At 35.8% G+C, this 16,902-nt stretch overlaps 2 protein-coding genes across 2 annotated transcripts in view; both read left to right on the top strand.

The window, feature by feature from the left end:
• Positions 1 to 8,632, top strand: part of LOC145662182 (uncharacterized) — a 52,716-nt gene extending 44,084 nt beyond the window's left edge. Inside the window, exon 3 of the mRNA XM_081727514.1 lies at positions 4,123 to 8,632. Coding sequence (XP_081583640.1) covers positions 4,123 to 5,114 — 992 coding nt within the window. The 3' untranslated portion in view covers positions 5,115 to 8,632. The remainder of the gene's footprint in view (positions 1 to 4,122) is intronic.
• Positions 8,633 to 15,520: 6,888 nt separating this feature from the next.
• LOC145661793 (zinc finger BED domain-containing protein 5-like) lies at positions 15,521 to 16,177 on the top strand. Its single transcript, XM_081727129.1, has one exon. The coding sequence runs from the start codon at positions 15,521 to 15,523 to the stop codon at positions 16,175 to 16,177; it is 657 nt and encodes a 218-aa protein (XP_081583255.1).
• Positions 16,178 to 16,902: the final 725 nt, after the last annotated feature.

The raw sequence follows: 16,902 nt of genomic DNA, 5'->3' as shown, positions 1-16,902 counted from the left end.
TATACGAGTATGAAACACATTACAGTGGATCGATTCCCGTGTGCGAGTATGGAACACATTGCACGTTTTCGATTGCTACGTGCGAGTATGGAAGCATTACAGTGATTAGATTCCCAGGTGCGAGTATAGAACGCATTATAGTAGTTCGAATTCCATGTGTGAATATGGAACGCATTATAGTGGTTCGATTCGCATATCCGAATATGGAACACATTACAGCGGATGGATTGCCGTGTGCGAGTATGGAACGTACTACAATGGTACGATTCCACGTGAGAGCATGAAACACATTACTGTGATTCAGTTCTCATCTGCCAGTATGGAACGCATTACAGTGGTTTGATTCCTATATACGAGTATGAAATACGTTACAGTAAATCAATTCCTATGTGCAAATATGGAACGCATTGCAGTGGTTCGTTTCCCGTGTGCAAGTATGGAACACATTACACTGGTTCGATTGCTACGTGCGAGTATGGAACGCATTACAATGATTAGATTCCCATGTGTGAGTATGGAACGCAGTACAGTTGTTTGATTCCCATATTCGAATATGAAACACATTACAGTGGATCGATTTCCATGTACGAATATGGAACACAATACATGGGTTTAATTCCCGTGTGCGAGCCTGGGACAGATTACTATAGTTGAATTGCTGTGTGCGAGTAAGGAACGCATTTACAGTGATTAGGTTCCGATGTGCGAGTATGGAACACTTTACAGTGATTCCGTTTTCCACTGTAAACTATAAGTCCACATCTCTAAACCCCCAGTGATGGAAAGAGACGCTAAACATGAATGAATAAATAAATGTTTTGTAGCAACTAGTAATTCATTTCAAGTACAGAAGAAAGGTCATTTATTCCCTTTTATAAATATTTTATCCTTCTGCGGTTAATTTTATGGAGCTTGATTAACTTTAGCAAATCAAATATTTCTTTAATTTGTATTGCAATTTGCCTTATGTTTATGGTTAGATTTTCCTAGTGGAAAGTAATTTCATAAGTAGTCTCCGCTCTACATTTTCTAGCTCTAAATCTATATATTAAAATGCCGTTATTTAGTTATTTTTCTATTCAAATTTTTAAATTTCTAATGATTGATATCACAACTTATCTCAAATAATCACCCTCAAGGACATGAAAGCCATTGCCAATTCGCCAATAATATTCCATCAATCCGATGCAATATGATGTACAGGGTTGCATACCAGTAAGGATGCAACAACTGAGGCCAAGTTGAAATTGTGCAAGGGGACTCACAAAGAAAATGGGTAAACTATAGGAATGTCACTAGTGGGATCGCATGATCGATATTGAAACGTGGCCAATGTATGTGTTGATATCAACATGTAGCTAATGGACAAATGTCAACATGTCCCACTACTGCGTTCACCTCTGGTGCTTGGGGTCCCGGGTTCAATCCCACCCCCCGCCAAGCGAACTTTGTGGTGAACAAACACCATGTGCGTGGTTTTTCTCGAGGTCCTCCCGTTTCCTCCCAGTTTCTTCATTCCACCATTTCATTCATTTCTTTAATCACCGTCTCCTTTAGCCTAGCCGGCATAACCGTGGGACGTAAAACAAAGATTTCATTTCATTTTTTCACCGTATCACGTGCGAAAACTAGGAAAATAACGTTGTACATTCTGCTATTACATCTTGTGCACTTTTCGGTAGAACGTAACTAGAACACGATTGTATCAACGTCCCTCTTTGTTTGGGAGAGTGTCCCACAGTCGACGCATATGAAAAGAAGTCTCTTAATACATGGTTCAAATTCTGATAGAGCAAAATAACAAACTTGTATTATGTCCCACGTCTTCTGGAGCATATGACGTACTCAAAATATAGGAAAATACCTCCAGAAATTCGTATCTTACACACAGTGGACATGCCAACACAAATACGAGAATGAAACCAATTTGGCACATATAACACTACAGCTGGAACACTATACATATGGAAAATAAAACGACATGAAAAATAGGAAGAAACGTCTTAAAGCTCTGATTGTTTACAACTGTGCAGTAGGAGTAAGAAAATGAAACACACAAGCATGTCGGGAGGCTGTACAAGAGCGCTTGCCAAACAAAATGGGTACTCCATAAAGAAATGAATACAGAGAAAGTGAGGCTCCCTGGAGCCTGGGGGCTAGAGCGCTCGCTTTCGCTCGCGTGGTCGCGGTTTTCAATCCTACTGGGAGCCCACGGCCTCAGATTCAAGACCCGAGTAGTTATTTTCCTATTTTTCGCACGTGGTACGGTGTCCCAGCAGTAGTGGGACAGTTGACATTTGTCCATTAGCTACATATTGATATCAACATACACATTGGCCACATTTCAATATCGATCATGCAATCCCACTAGTGACATTCCTTTAGTTTACCCAGTTTCTTTGTGAGTCCCCTTGCACAATTTCAACTTGGCCTCAGTTGTTGCATCCTTATTGGTATGCAATCGTACACATCATATTGCATCGGATTGATGGAATATTATTGGTGAATTGGCAATGGCTTTCATGTTTTTGATGATATTCCTTACATTTCCGACGCTTTGAACTCATGTTTACTGAGTGTTAGTGCATTTCTGGGCATTTTCCGTTAAGTTTTTCCACACATGTGAATCACCCTGCTTCATCTTTTGTGCTCTACCGACACTCCAGATGTCTTTCTAGAGAATTTGAGTACAAATTCGCTAAACTTAATACTCAGAACGTCACTGTTGGCCAGCATCAGTACCTGGCGATTATGCAACCACACACAACGGGTATGAAGGTGTCCGCCATTTCGTATTTGTTCCAGATATCGACTTAATACAAACGAATTATTGTACCTAGTAGAAACCCTATCATCCATATCCATTTAAACCAATTTTCATTTGGCAGATTATCCGGAACTCCCTACGTTCCTTTGGGGAATCCCTTGCGCGTGCATGGTAGGATTGTGAAACATGCAAAATTCAATACAGCAAGTATGACTTCTTCAGTGAATTTTTTACCCGCCCTCTTTACGTTGGATATTTTTCGAACTATTGGCGTCCGAAAGTCATTTTCCCACGCTTTCGGTACCTTGTAGATCCGAAACTATGTCTGATAGCCGAAAGTTCAAGAGAACTTTTTTTCTTGTCTCAGTGGCAGGAGTCACCTCCACTTATTTTGCAACACCCTATATATATATATATATATATATATATATATATATATATATATATATATATATATATATATATATATATATATAGAGAGAGAGAGAGAGAGAGAGAGAGAGAGCGGCAGGTATCCCTGCCCTTCTGCCCTGGCCAGTCCGAGCCTGTAGGTTTCGAAGTCAGATTTAAGTTGCGAAAGAATAATAAATCAATTTTTATTTATTTTAAGTAGAATTTTGTTGTAAAATTTTGTAGTGACATATTTCCCAATGGGTGCTAAAATGGCGATCTAATATTAAATAATCCAATTTATGTAATTTATTACACATTTCTTATTATCAACACATGTACAATTTAAGTAAGTTACAACGTTTGACATCAGAGAATTTTGGAGCACTACTTTGACTTATATCAGTGTTTGTGATAAATCTCGGCTTTGTTTTTCGTGTAGGTTTGATTGTATTTAAAGTAAGATATTATTTTAGAGAATAGTAGCGTGATAGTGTTATTCTTATCAACATTTGTGATAAATCTCAGCATTTGATTTCTATTTTAATAGTATTAAACATAAGGTTTGACTTAAGAGAATTTTGGAACACTTACTTCTATTTATGTCAGTGATTGTGATAAATCTCAGCGTTTGACCTTCGTGTTGCTTTGATTGTCTTGAACGAAAGATATCACTTTAGAGAATACTAGCATAATAGTTTTATTCTTATCAACATTTGTGACAAATCTTGGCGTTTGACTTCCGTGTTGCTTTGATTGTAACGTAAGGTATCACTTTAGATAATACTGGCATAGGGTTTTATTCTTATCAGCGTTTGTAATAAATCTCGCGTGTGATATCTGTATTTTTTTGATAGTATTAAATGTAAGATTTGACTTAAGAGAATGTTGGTACTTTACTTTTATTGAAGTCAATATTTGTGACAAATTTTTAAGTTTTATATTCGTATTGTTTTCTTTTACAGGAGGAGATACGGAAGCCAAAATAACTCTAACTAATTACAACGATACTGTGCGCCATAGAACACGAAGGCAATTACCATATTCATTATACTTTCATTACCTGAATGAAGCTGAGAAATTAACGGGAAACCATTTTGGAAGAACATGGGAACTCAACCCAACGCTATATAGAACCAGAGAACCAGCACAATATGCCTTTTATGTAAATGCTAATCAGAAAACACATACACGTCCAGTCACTTCTTTCCAGCGTTTTCAAGTTCTCCCCGTCCAAAATATTAACCCTATACCCACTTATAGTCCTTTCAGCTTTACTCCAAAACCTCGTAAGGCTAAACAAACTAATGGTCGCAATGTTGTCTTTGGACAACAAAATATAGTATTTAATGAATATTCCAAAGATGTAGGTGTGCAAACTGACCAATATAACAACTTTCAGTCATTTACAAAGCCAGTGAAAAACCTAACTAAAGTTGGGGAGAACTTTGGAGAAAAATCTAAAGACAAGATTACTTATGGACAACAGAATTTAATATATGGTAAATACTCCTGGAATGTTGGTCACCATTTCGATAATTTCAACGATTTTTCAAGCGATAACAGTTCCAGTATTCAAGTGGAGAAAAATGTGATCCCAAATAATAGAAACGGCATTAGAAATAGGGCGCTGTACGTTTATAAGCAAGGAAGAATACACAAACGAATATTCCCTTCTTCTAAAAGTAATGTTGTATTCAAGTCACAGAGAACTAAATTTGACAGTGGAACCAAGAGTATTAGTTCTTCTTTTCGTGATGACGGTAAAGCAAGTACTATATATGGTTATGACAATATTATTCATGGTTTATATGTTTATTCGGCTGCGAACTTAGGGGATATCTACAATTCATACCAAAGTCCGCAAGGAACGTTCTATTCAGATGAAAATAATGATGATATATCTCCTTCAGGTATTGAATCTCATTTTACTAGGAAAAGAGATGTACCTATTTGAAATCCAATACCCAGTTCTACTATTGAAATTATTCTGATTACATCAATGGTTGCAAATAAAAGTAGCTCAAGCATCTCTTCCTATTTTCAACGAAATAAATCTGATGGCTGCTATTACGTAATGAGTAATAAGTAATCATTGCTTATAAGACTTGGACAAAGAAATAAAATGTTTACTGTTACCTATTTTATTTCTTTGCGGTCCCATTGATTGATTATTGTCACTTGACAAATATATTGTGAGAATGTTCTAAGCAAGAACGAATGAAACGAATCCGACATCTTTAAAAGATAAAATATAATTTAAAGTTGTAAAAGGTTTTAGTGATTCCTATTGATGCAACAGCAATTGTTTCAATTACCTTCTTATTAGAACGAGATCTAGGTATAGATCATGAGGATATTGCTTCCAAACTGGGGTAGCAACGTTGTCAAATCATTTTAGTCTTTCAAAGACTGAGCCACAGTTGTAATCTTGATGCAAATTCTGAGTCTACTCGGATGTCGAATTCAAGTTTCATGATTATTTGCTCTGCACACCTTTTCATAGTTATTGGCATAAGAAATATGAGGAAAGGCAGCAGAATAAGTAAGTCGTCCTAGTATAAAATTTGGTTTTAATGAAAAAAAATAGCAGCTTTGGATGGATTGTGTCCTCGGTCGAAGAATAACTGCCCAACTGTGTTCAAACTAGGGATGGGCAAAACCGGTTTCTATAAAAACCGAAACCCGAAAAACCGACATTTCGGTTTTCTCCAAAACCGGTTCGGTTTTTCACCGAAACCGGTTCCGGTTTTCTCCAAAACCGGTTTGGTTTTTTCGCCGAAACCGGTTTCGGTTTTCACCGAAACCAGTTTCGGTGAAAACTTTTCGAAAACACATAAAACTATTTCTGTGGAAATGGATTCGGTTTCCGGAGAACAACGAAACACCATTCTGGTCAGAAATAAAACAAATTTTGAAAAAAAAACGGAATCGGTTTTTTAAGAAAACCGAAACCGGATCAGCTGAAAAACCGAACCGGTTTTGGAGAAAACCGATAACCGGTTTAGGTGAAAACAGAACCGGTTTTGAAGAAAACCGAAACCGGTTTCGGTGAAAAACCGAAACCGTTTTTTTGAAAATTTTCAAAAACCCGTTTCGTTTTTTCAAAAACCGAAAAACCGGTTTTTGTGCCCACCACTAGTTCAAACCTTTATGAATAAGTTTGAGTAGATAATAGTAAGAGTTCAAATGTTAGAGTTTATTAGGCTCTCGAGTTTGTGAAAAAGCGCGTGTAGTGTGCAAATAGTACTTTCATAATGTCAAGTCAGTTGACATGATTACCCGGCGCCATTCATTAAGAACACAATAAGTCCTCTTCGTTCGAACGTAACTACATCTACATTACATGTGTTTACTTAATGCTTCCTGCGAGCGCGCACATTATTTCATGACTTCTCCATCTTCGAAACTACTGTACATACTTTCCATTCAGTGACAGATTCTGGCCCTCGCTCATTGAATTTGAATCTTTATATTTGTAAATTGTGCACCAAATAGTACTTACGTGATAACACTACTGTTCAGTCTACCACAACCAAATCTTAACGGAAAAATGATATATACAGAAATTAACGGGAGAATTCATGTTGAACTTCTATCAACTGGTCAAGGATTGATAAAATGGGAAGTTTATAATTCAGTCGAAATACGGCGCAAATTGATTCCCTAATGTCAACTGCAAATAATATCGCTTGCGACAAAGTGAAGCATCCAATAGTGAATATTTAATAAATTATAGAGAGGACTTATAATTCATTCTTTGTAACCAGATAGACGATCAAAACGAACCCCCTTACTCCCCCTCTTTGCCATTGCAAAAGAGAAAAATAAGGATCGTGCTAGGGAGGGAAATGTTTTATAATACAGAACCGTGTGAACTCTAAATCCATCCTGTCATTGTTCTTTTTCTAGTTACTATCAACAACTTCTACCATTTATAACTATGTTCAACTTTTAAGTAGTAGATCTATTATTTATGTATTGAAGATGTAATTACAAATATTGAAAATGTATTATTTGTAAACAAGGTGTATATTAATTTGTAGCATATTGCATATCTAGTCCTTAGCGAAATCAGCATTCATGTTTTGCTATTTAGAAGCCTTGTACTTAACCAAACTTTAATGTAAAAAGTGGAGGTCCCACTAGATACTTCTTGTTTCCTAATCTGAAGTTCAGCCATTATTATATTGGCACTTTGATACATCCAGCAGGCTCAATATCTTTTTTGAATTGCATATTAGGTGAAATTATCGCTTGAATACAGAAATTATCCTGTCAATTCACAACTCTTACCATCATTTGTCATTCCAACGTTACCGGTATCCCATAATGCCCGACTACCAAACAAATGGAATTTGCAGTTATACTAAAAGATTGTTACTTATCTCAGTAATACAGATTATTGTAATAATGCGTTAAAATATTAGCGATATTATAAAGTTAGTTAATTCTTTAGAAGTATTTACAAACGTTCTGTACGTACATGAGCTGAGGTTGACTTGACAGTGGAAAGTAAAGAACGTCAAAACTAATGATTATCAGACCTGGTGCGTAAGTGTGGTAAGAAGAAAACTTGTTTTGACTCCGATCAGGTTCTCTATTAGAATGATAAATGTATCGTTAGAATCATACCAGCGTGCGTAAGCAATGCTATGTATATGGAGAAACAAAGCATAACTGTATGACATACATATATAATTAAATGTTGCAGTCCCAGTTCGACTAAAATTACTTAAATTATCACCAAAACTTCTCACGATAGTTATATCAATAAATTAAACTTTCTTTTTACTTTTAAACTTTGTATTTCCTTAATACTTATCATTCATTTCACAGAAATAAAAAATACACTTCATATGGTTTCCCCCCTTATTACATCTTTAACAGCATAAATAAAGCAAGTTTAAACAAGTCTGGTAAACAAGATTTGTTATCATAAGGTATTGGCCTTGTTGCCCTGTAACTAAATATACATAAACGTTATCGTTGTAACTTATAAGTGAATTGTATTAATAGAAGTAGCGCCAAAAGGGTATTTTTAGAGTGGAAATGGAGTGGGTGACTTAGAAAAATCCTAAGGAAAAAAGTCAAGAAGGGAAGTTAGTTTTATGTAGATACATTCACTTACGAATCTGGGTTCCTGAAGACTGTGCTAAGTGGTAGAGCACTCAATTCTGGTGTGTGAGGTCCCTGATTAGATTCCTGGTCCCTCCAAATAGGTTTCGTAATGGACAAACCTCGTGTGCGTGAGTTTTCTCGGTTTTTTTCCGTTTCCTCCCACTTTCTTCATTCCACATTTCGTCCATTATCATCATCGTCTCCTTGACCTCGGTTCATAATCATGGGACATTAAACCAAAAAGAAAAAAAGATTTCAAGGGAAAACAAAATTCTATGAGAATAATTGTACTTCCATATCTGTTCGAAATAACCATTACATCGCTAAAGAAGATGCCAAGTATGTTGAATCTTTTTTTTAAAACTTGTGCATTGAGATATTTGAAGAATGTCAAGATCTTAAATTTGGTCTTGTCTGCACACCTAGAGTAAGTAATCGTTCAACATTTATGTGATTTTACCAACACAAATACATAGAATTGTTGGTAGGGTTTGGTAACGTAAGCTAATTGGTAGACCCTTCTGTGAAACTACTTTAAAAATCGAGTTAAGCTTTTTCGTTTCTTTTACTGCTCTTGAATTCATTTAAGAACAATATTAGAAACATGGTATATTCTTGTAAGTTAAATAATATTTCAGTACTAATGTAGTTACATTAGGCATGTACTTTCAAGAAGGGTCAGTCATATACGTAAAAACTGAGTAGTAGTATTACTTTGCCTGTATGCTTTCTAATAAAACAACTGAAAATTAAGATTTGTATTTATTTTCAAATTTTGTAATAAATTCAAGTGTTCAAACTAACAAAATTTCGTTTTATTTTTATTCGCAGCGAGAATCTGTCGACAAAACATTTGAAACTAATATATAAATTCAATTTTCTAGACTGATAGAAGAACGATAAGGAAAAACTAATAAAAGTTATGCTGATGCTCTTCAACTAATTCTTTTATATTTGAAAGCTAAAACCATTTCATTTGAAAAAATGAAATTTGCATCTAGACTAGTTACTGTCTTTTTATCAATTATTTTCTACTATCTTTTTCTTTCTCTTTATTTTTCCCTATTCTTTTTTAACTATTTTAAACTTTCTTTTGACTTTAAAAACATATCATGACTTTACACCAGAGAAACTGTATTATGAATAATTAAGAACCTAGAAAGGTAGGCAACGGGGTTTCAGCAAGAAAAACGTATACATAGCTGTTGTGATTGTACTAATCATAAATGTACGACAACGGTTGCCAAACGTTTTCAGCTGGGAGTCTTTTCTAAAGCAAAAATGTATATCTCTAAAAAGTGTTTAGTTCTATCAGTATGTGTTCTGAATAAATTGAAAATCTATTATGTCTATTGTGAATCTATGAATAAAATAGCATTTTTATTCAAGTATTATTAGTAACAACAGTGAAATAGAACTGAAGACAATATTATTTATTATTGAAATCTACAAAATTATATAACTGTTAAGATATTGGTGTACACCCAAAAGTTCATTTGGACAATGTGCCTCCTTCTTGCAGCAGAGCTTGTCAATGTCACAGAGGTCAGTGAAAGACGCATGTCGTCTTTTACGTCCAAATAAGTTTTTGTAGTGGTGTAAGACGATACAATTACATTAGAGTAATTTAGCTTTGAAACTTAAGATCGAAAAAGAAATTCCAACTGAGGCCATAATTCGGGAAAGGGTTTCTTTTTAAATAATGCCTTACAGCAGCTGTCCGACATCATGTTTATATGGACCTCATACTCTGCCGTAGTGAAGGTTTGTTGTTATGACATAACTGAAAAATAGACATAATATTCAATCAAAATTCTTTTGAATCTATTCCTGGGCGCCCTTAGAAAATATGAATTCAAATTTTGAAACAAATTATTGAAGTGTTCTTTTATTCGTGCTAACAATGAATCATACATTGTTATTTTGTTCTAAAAAGTTTGAAGTCAATCTGAAATATGTTAGATCCTTATCCTCAATTCTTTCTAAGTAGAGTGTTATTTTTTCTTCAGCGAAGCAACTTTGTCATTAACATCGAATATTGTCTTCCATTACCCTTATATGGGTATGATAAAATTGTTTATATTGGAGAAAAAATGTCTGCCAAGTAACATAATTTGCACAACAATTTCTCATGAAATGTGCTAGCAAACTATTTTGGTCATTCAAAAGTGAAGAAACGTCCGTTCGAAGTTCAAGAAAAGGACAGAATTATATATTTATGAAGACATATTTATGAAAATGAACTAGAAAAGTCGCATAACTTTCGTGGATTCATGAAGTTGCAGCGCAAATTTAGTTTGACTCATATAGGAAATTAGGCTATATTTAACATCATTAACAAGATTGACCCCATATACAGTTTAAATTATTCAGTAAATTTAGGCGAAATCGATAATCTATCGATCAGTTATTTACTATTCGTCAAATATGTGAAAACAATTGGGAATATACAGTAATACTCCGGCGCATCAATTATTTATTGATTTCAGAAAAGCCAACGTCTCTTTTAGGAGGGAAAACATTGTGTAACATTCTTCACTGGTGCAAGTCCAGGGGGGATGAGGGGAACAAGTCTCCTCCAATCTTGAAACTGGGAGGACTGTCCCGCCAATAATCCGATTTGAAATGTATTTTGGGGGGGGAGGAATGTGATGATGTGTCCGATTGACACAAAGGAAAGTGAGATAAAATTGATTTCCCCCCCAAAATAAGCCTCAAATCTGCCCGCCTCCCAATGTTGAAGACAACTCTGCTCCCTGATCCTCCACAAGATTGTTTTCCAACTTCACAAATATTTTGAGCATCGCTTATCAAAAAAAAAAAAAAAAGTCTTAATTGTCCCCCCAATGTTGAAGACAGATTTCCGCCGCTGACATTCTTACTGAATTTGAAACACAAAATGAACTAGTTACTTTAATTAAAATGTGTTTAAATTAATCCCAAAGTAAAGTCCGAGTAGGAAAATATTTGTTCACAAGCTCTCACGTCAAAAATAGCCAGAAACAGGAAGATTCGTTGTCTCCATTATTGTCCAATTTTGGTGTAAAATAACTTAGAACGAAAATCAAAGATTGCAACCAGAGTCTGAAGCACTCACTAAGTTATGGCTTATGCTAATTATAGAAAATGATATGAGGACAACAGAAACAAATACAGAAGTTTTCTTAAACGCCAATAGGACATTTCTTTAGAAGTAAATTCAGAGAAAACTAAATATGTGGAAGTTCAGCGTGACTATAATACTGCAAATTATAGATACATTAAAACAGCAATACTTTCAACAAAGTAGATACTTTTAAACGTCGATGATTAACATTAACAGACCGAAACCGAATCCGCGAAGAAATTAAATGTTGACTGAAAGACGGGAACTCGTGTTATTATTCAGCTCAAAATGTTTTGTTTTCGCTAATCTTCTTGGAGAATTTGAAGCTTAAAATATATAAATCGATAATTATGCCTCTTGTACTGTATTGTTGCGAAAGATGGTTACATATTTTAAGGGAGGAACATAGACTTAGGTGGGCAGGCCATGTAGCTAGAATAGAAGAAAGTAGAAATACTTTCCCAATTTTAACTGGAAACCCAATCAGAGAAAGACCATTACGAAGAAGTAGGTGCAGATGGGAGGACAATATTAAGCTGAACTTGTCACAGATAGGAATACAAAGTAGAAACTGAATCCAGTTGGCTAAGAGCAGAAGCTAACGCAGAGCCTTTGTGATGTGGCATTGAACCTCCGGATTTCCAAAATTCATATAGCTAGTTAGTTAGTTGGTAGATTCAGCATTCGATTACGCACAGAGCAGATCAAGTTCGCAGTTTTCTCGTCCACCATACACTTTACTACCTCCACAAATAGTGGTTTTATAATAGTTTCTGCAGAAGTGTGAGGTTTACCGGTAAGATCCAGTTCATGACTAATCAAGTACGATGCTTTCAGTTTTTTTCTGGTTATTTGCATTTACATGAGATCAACTGAGCTGTGGTTAGTGATCACGCTTTTGGCATGGGAGACTCGGGTTAGATTCCAGGCAGCAGATCAGGTGGTTTGCATAACACGTTAAATTGTAGACCCACGTCTCATATAGCCTCGCTACTGAAAAGAAAGCTAAACAAAATCACATGAAAATTACATGAGATCAATTTCGTCTTATTTGCATGGAGTTCGTCGCCTTTTCGTTTGAAATAGTTTGAAGTATTATTTGTGAAGTTAGAATAAGTTCCAAAATGCTGTCTAAGTTGAGCAGGGAACGCAGAGCTATTGGGCAAAACTTTGTTGCATATGGCACACTATCGACGTCTATCAGCAAACTTAGTGAATCTCATGTAAAATATTAATAGCAATTCGTTTTTCTACTTCTTTTCGGTTCTTCTCCACTAGGCATCGTAGATTCTGAAGTACAATCTATGATTAGCAACATATTTCGAACTCAAATCCAAGGAATTTCCATTGCACTATCTTCTTCCATTGTAAGGTTACAGTTATTGTTATCCCCCTTTGATTGAGCACTGACTACTCTCAAGTCTTATGGAGTTCGTTTTCAGCCACAGTTCCATTTCAACGACAATTTAGGTGCTATCTTCTCCAAGCAACAAATACGCTCACGAGATTTTGACTAAAGAAAATGAATAATAAATTATGGCTGCCTGATATAGTATATATAACAAATGAAAGAGATCTCGACGATTCGAGAAAGTTGTACTTTGCAAGCAAGAAAGATCGAGATAATTCTAGTGACGAGTTATTAATACTGTTCCCATCTAGCAAGTTACCATCACAGAAAGTACAAATATTTTTCGTTCGAAAGCGGTAGTCTCGTTTTCCCCGCAAGATGGAAACAGCAATTTATTTTTTATCAATTTAATTTAGTTTAGCACCTCAAATTTTTTTGTCATTTTCGTAACTGATGGGGAGGAACTGCAAGGTTTCCGCAGAGCACAGTTTGGGAAAGGTTGATCTACGAGTGCGTTTAATAGAATGATTTGCATTTACATTCTTTGTGAGTAAAGAGGTTCTACGGTATAAGACCCAAGATTACTCTATTGTACGTATAGAGATGTCTTGGAAAGGACCTGTAGTTTAAAGTAGGCTTCTCTGAACCAAAGTAATGTGTTCATCAGGAATCCAGCCCAAAGAACGCCGTAATTATATATATATATATATATATATATATATATATATATATATATATATATATATATATATATAACTATTTTCTTTCTTTCCTTTTTTGTTTTCCTTTTCTTCGCATTAACTTTCTTTTCCATCTTCCTTTTCGTTCTTTCCAAGACGGTTCATAAATCCATGAGTGGCGTACTTGAAGTTATTATCTGGTCCGTCTGTGAGTTCGTTTGATTTACTGTGGATACGAGGAGCAAACCATGAGGTCAGAGAGAGTTGAAATGAATGTCGTAGACCTCTCACATATTCCATTTGCCAGGGAGAAAAGTGCATAATATACACATAAACTGCAAGCTTTCCCAGTCAAATTACAACAAATCATTGCTTAAATGCACTGACATGACTGCAGTTAAATTTCAGCTAAGCGTGGAAACAGGCATAAACTTGGCACTCAAATCATAAAATTAATCATTATATAAACGCAATGTAACCTTTATATGTACAGACTATATTATTTTCAGTCTTTCCTTCTCTTTCTTCTCTCTTTATCTTCCTGAATATCAGCTTCATTCATGACGTCACGCACCGCTTCAACTTAACAATGTTAGTATGATAGCGTAGTTTTGCATTCCTTAGAAGTACTTTAGCAATGCTCATATGGAAGTATGTTTTGCCAATGTCTCGATGTAATTTTACTTAATAATGCTGCTAGTATATTAGAAATGTTGAGAGCTCATTCGCGGCTAAGTGGTTAGTGTACGCGCCTTTGGCGTGGGAGACCCGGGTTCGATTCCCGGTGGAGCTCATGTAGTTCGGATTCCACGTAATCAGTAGGTCAACGTTTCATATAGCGTCGCTGCTGAAGAGACGTTAAACTCAAAAAAATTAATCAATCAATCAATTAGAAATGTTGGTCATATAAATCTATGCTACATTCAAGAACTTCCAATTGAAAGTAAAGAGCTCAATTGCAGATCGTATATGCACTTAATATACGAGCAAATAAAGACATTGCTTCCGAAAGTTAATTGAATTAGTGGTAACATTTATTTATTAACATATATCCAGAAAACCAAACGTTCCGTTCAAGTATTGTCAACCCACTATACAATGGTCATCTAGGCTGGGGTCCGCCTTTCCCAGCCTGGGGTCCGGAGGATTATATCAGAGGATCCGCAAGTCAATCTGAGAAAGGCGCACACAGTGGTGAGAAATACAAAATTTTAAGTTAAATGATCGAATTAATAAGTCAATTTGCGTGAGAAGTGATATTCGACCTACAAGAAGTTGCATATACTCCAACGGTTTTTTTCTTTTCTGACAGCCAAAAAGTATGTAGAGACTGATGTACGTGTTTGTAAAATATCTTCAAACGATAATCTCCTTTGACATAATAGTTGACTTGAAAAGGAAAAAGGGAATGAAAAATTCTTGCTCGGCATTCTTTCACTTGTCAAAAACCCTTGACCCAAGGTATTTTCTGCGATAGATACATTTTCCCCCCTTCCTACTGCACCCTTTCAATAGCTTTTGTCCAAGTACGAAAAGAGCTGTTTCCTCCAGATTATTTATTTACAAATGATTTTACTGAATTGCCGCATGAGGTAGGTGATGAAAGAAAATCTGGCGAGTGAGATGCGGCTACTACAACCCCGTCCATATTTTTGACAAACTGGGTGCGTTGAACTTATCCTGTGGTTCTTGAACATCTGGAAGGAAAGGCTTGCACCTGACTATTTCTTTATCTAGTTCCGAATGCAAATCTTGAAGGGGTTGGAAAGAAATACTCTGAATCATATTCCAGAACAGAGCTACACTTGATAATTGGTGTTAGCGGACGCTAATATACTTTTGAAGATAAGGCATCATGTTTATCTGGAGTTTATGTGTATGTGAATTCTACATAATAGATCGGTGGCTAAAATCAGCTTCGCTAAAACGCGGAAGAAGTGAAACTAGCGACACTATAGAAGGAGAAAACAAGGAAATTGTGAGAGTTCAAAAGAAATTACGCAAATATTGTGATAAATATTTTGGGATGGGATTTACTGTAGTTGAGGGAAACGGTGTTCATAAACCGCAGTGTTGTTTGTGGCGAAGTGTTATCGAATGAGTGTATGAAACCATCGAAACTGCAAAGACATGTCGAAAGTAAACATTCTGAGCTGGTTAAAAAACTGGTTGAGTATTTTAGAAATAGGCTGACACAACTTAGTGTTTCGAAAAAGATACTTAAGGACATTTCCTCTGGACAAAATAACGAAAAGGCAGTGTTGGCTTCTTATGAAGTAACTTTATTAATTGCGAAAAAAGGACTATCTCACACAATTGGTGAAGAGTTGGTTCTTCCAGGTGCCAAAGTAATGACACGCCTAATGTTTGGGGAAAAATTATCAAACGAGTTATCTTTAATTTCATTATCTAACGATACCATCAAAAGAAGAATCAAAGAAATGGCTGGAAATGTACAGGACATGCTAATAGCACGAGTGATGGACAATGAATACTTCACTTTGCAACTGGACGAAAGTATGGACGTTTCTGATAAATCAAATTTATTAGCTTTTGTCAGATATGAACAGAATAGTGCCATACAAGAAGACCTTTTGTTCTGTAAACAGCTTCCGCTTCACACAACGGTTGAAGCTATGTTCGAAATTCTTAATTCTTTTATGGTGGAGAACCATATAGAATGGTCATGTTGTGTTGGCATTAGTACAAACGGTGCTCGAGCAATGACTGGCAAACATAAAGGACTGATAGTACGCATTTAATCGGTTGCTCTCTTAGTGAAGTGGACCTACTGAAGTATCCACAGAGAAACGTTAGCTTCACGTGATGTGCCATACAAAATGAAAAGTCTTCTGGACGATGCAGTGAAAATTGTGAATTACTGTGTATCAAGTCTCATTCTCTTCACTCTCAATTATTCAATGCACTGTGCAATGAAATGGGGAGTGACCAACACCTCCTGCTACATTCCGAAATTCGATGGTTATCTCGTGGAACAGTCTTGACCCGTCTTTTCGACCTCCGCGATGAAGTGAGGTTATTTCTTTTAGACTCCAAATTTGAATTGAGTTGCCGTCTGAACGACTTCACTTGGCTCTCAATTCTAGCATACATGTCAGATGTTTCCAGCTTTTCAAACTCCCTAAATACATGCCTTCAAGGCAAAAGTGTTACCATATTTATGGTTCAAGACAAGATTGAAGCAGCAATCGAGAAACTAAACTTTTGGTTCCACCGCCTAGACAAAAAAGAATATGATTCTTTCTCTACCTTTAGCGATTTCTTGTCAACAACCGAAGATCTTCCTCCTGATGTTGTTATGAACATGAAACAACATTTAGAAACCATGGCCTTAAAATTCAGGGAATATTTCCCATTAAACAGAGATAAACTGCAGTGGATAAAAAATCCTTTTCTAGGGACGGAAATTTAGTTGCCAAACAAAGAAGAAAATCAGTTGTTCGAACTTTCGTGTAACTCTGTTATG

This window comes from Thermobia domestica, chromosome 10 (assembly GCF_964235325.1).
Source record: "Thermobia domestica chromosome 10, izTheDome1.hap1.1, whole genome shotgun sequence".
Taxonomy (NCBI): domain Eukaryota; kingdom Metazoa; phylum Arthropoda; class Insecta; order Zygentoma; family Lepismatidae; genus Thermobia; species Thermobia domestica.
Note: the sequence above shows the minus strand (reverse complement) of the source record. Positions and strands in the feature narration are given on the sequence as shown.

What these genes read in the sequence shown, in the direction of transcription:
- LOC145661793 (XM_081727129.1), top strand. Translation starts at nt 15,521, where the DNA reads ATGAAACCATCGAAACTGCAAAGACATGTCGAAAGTAAACATTCTGAG.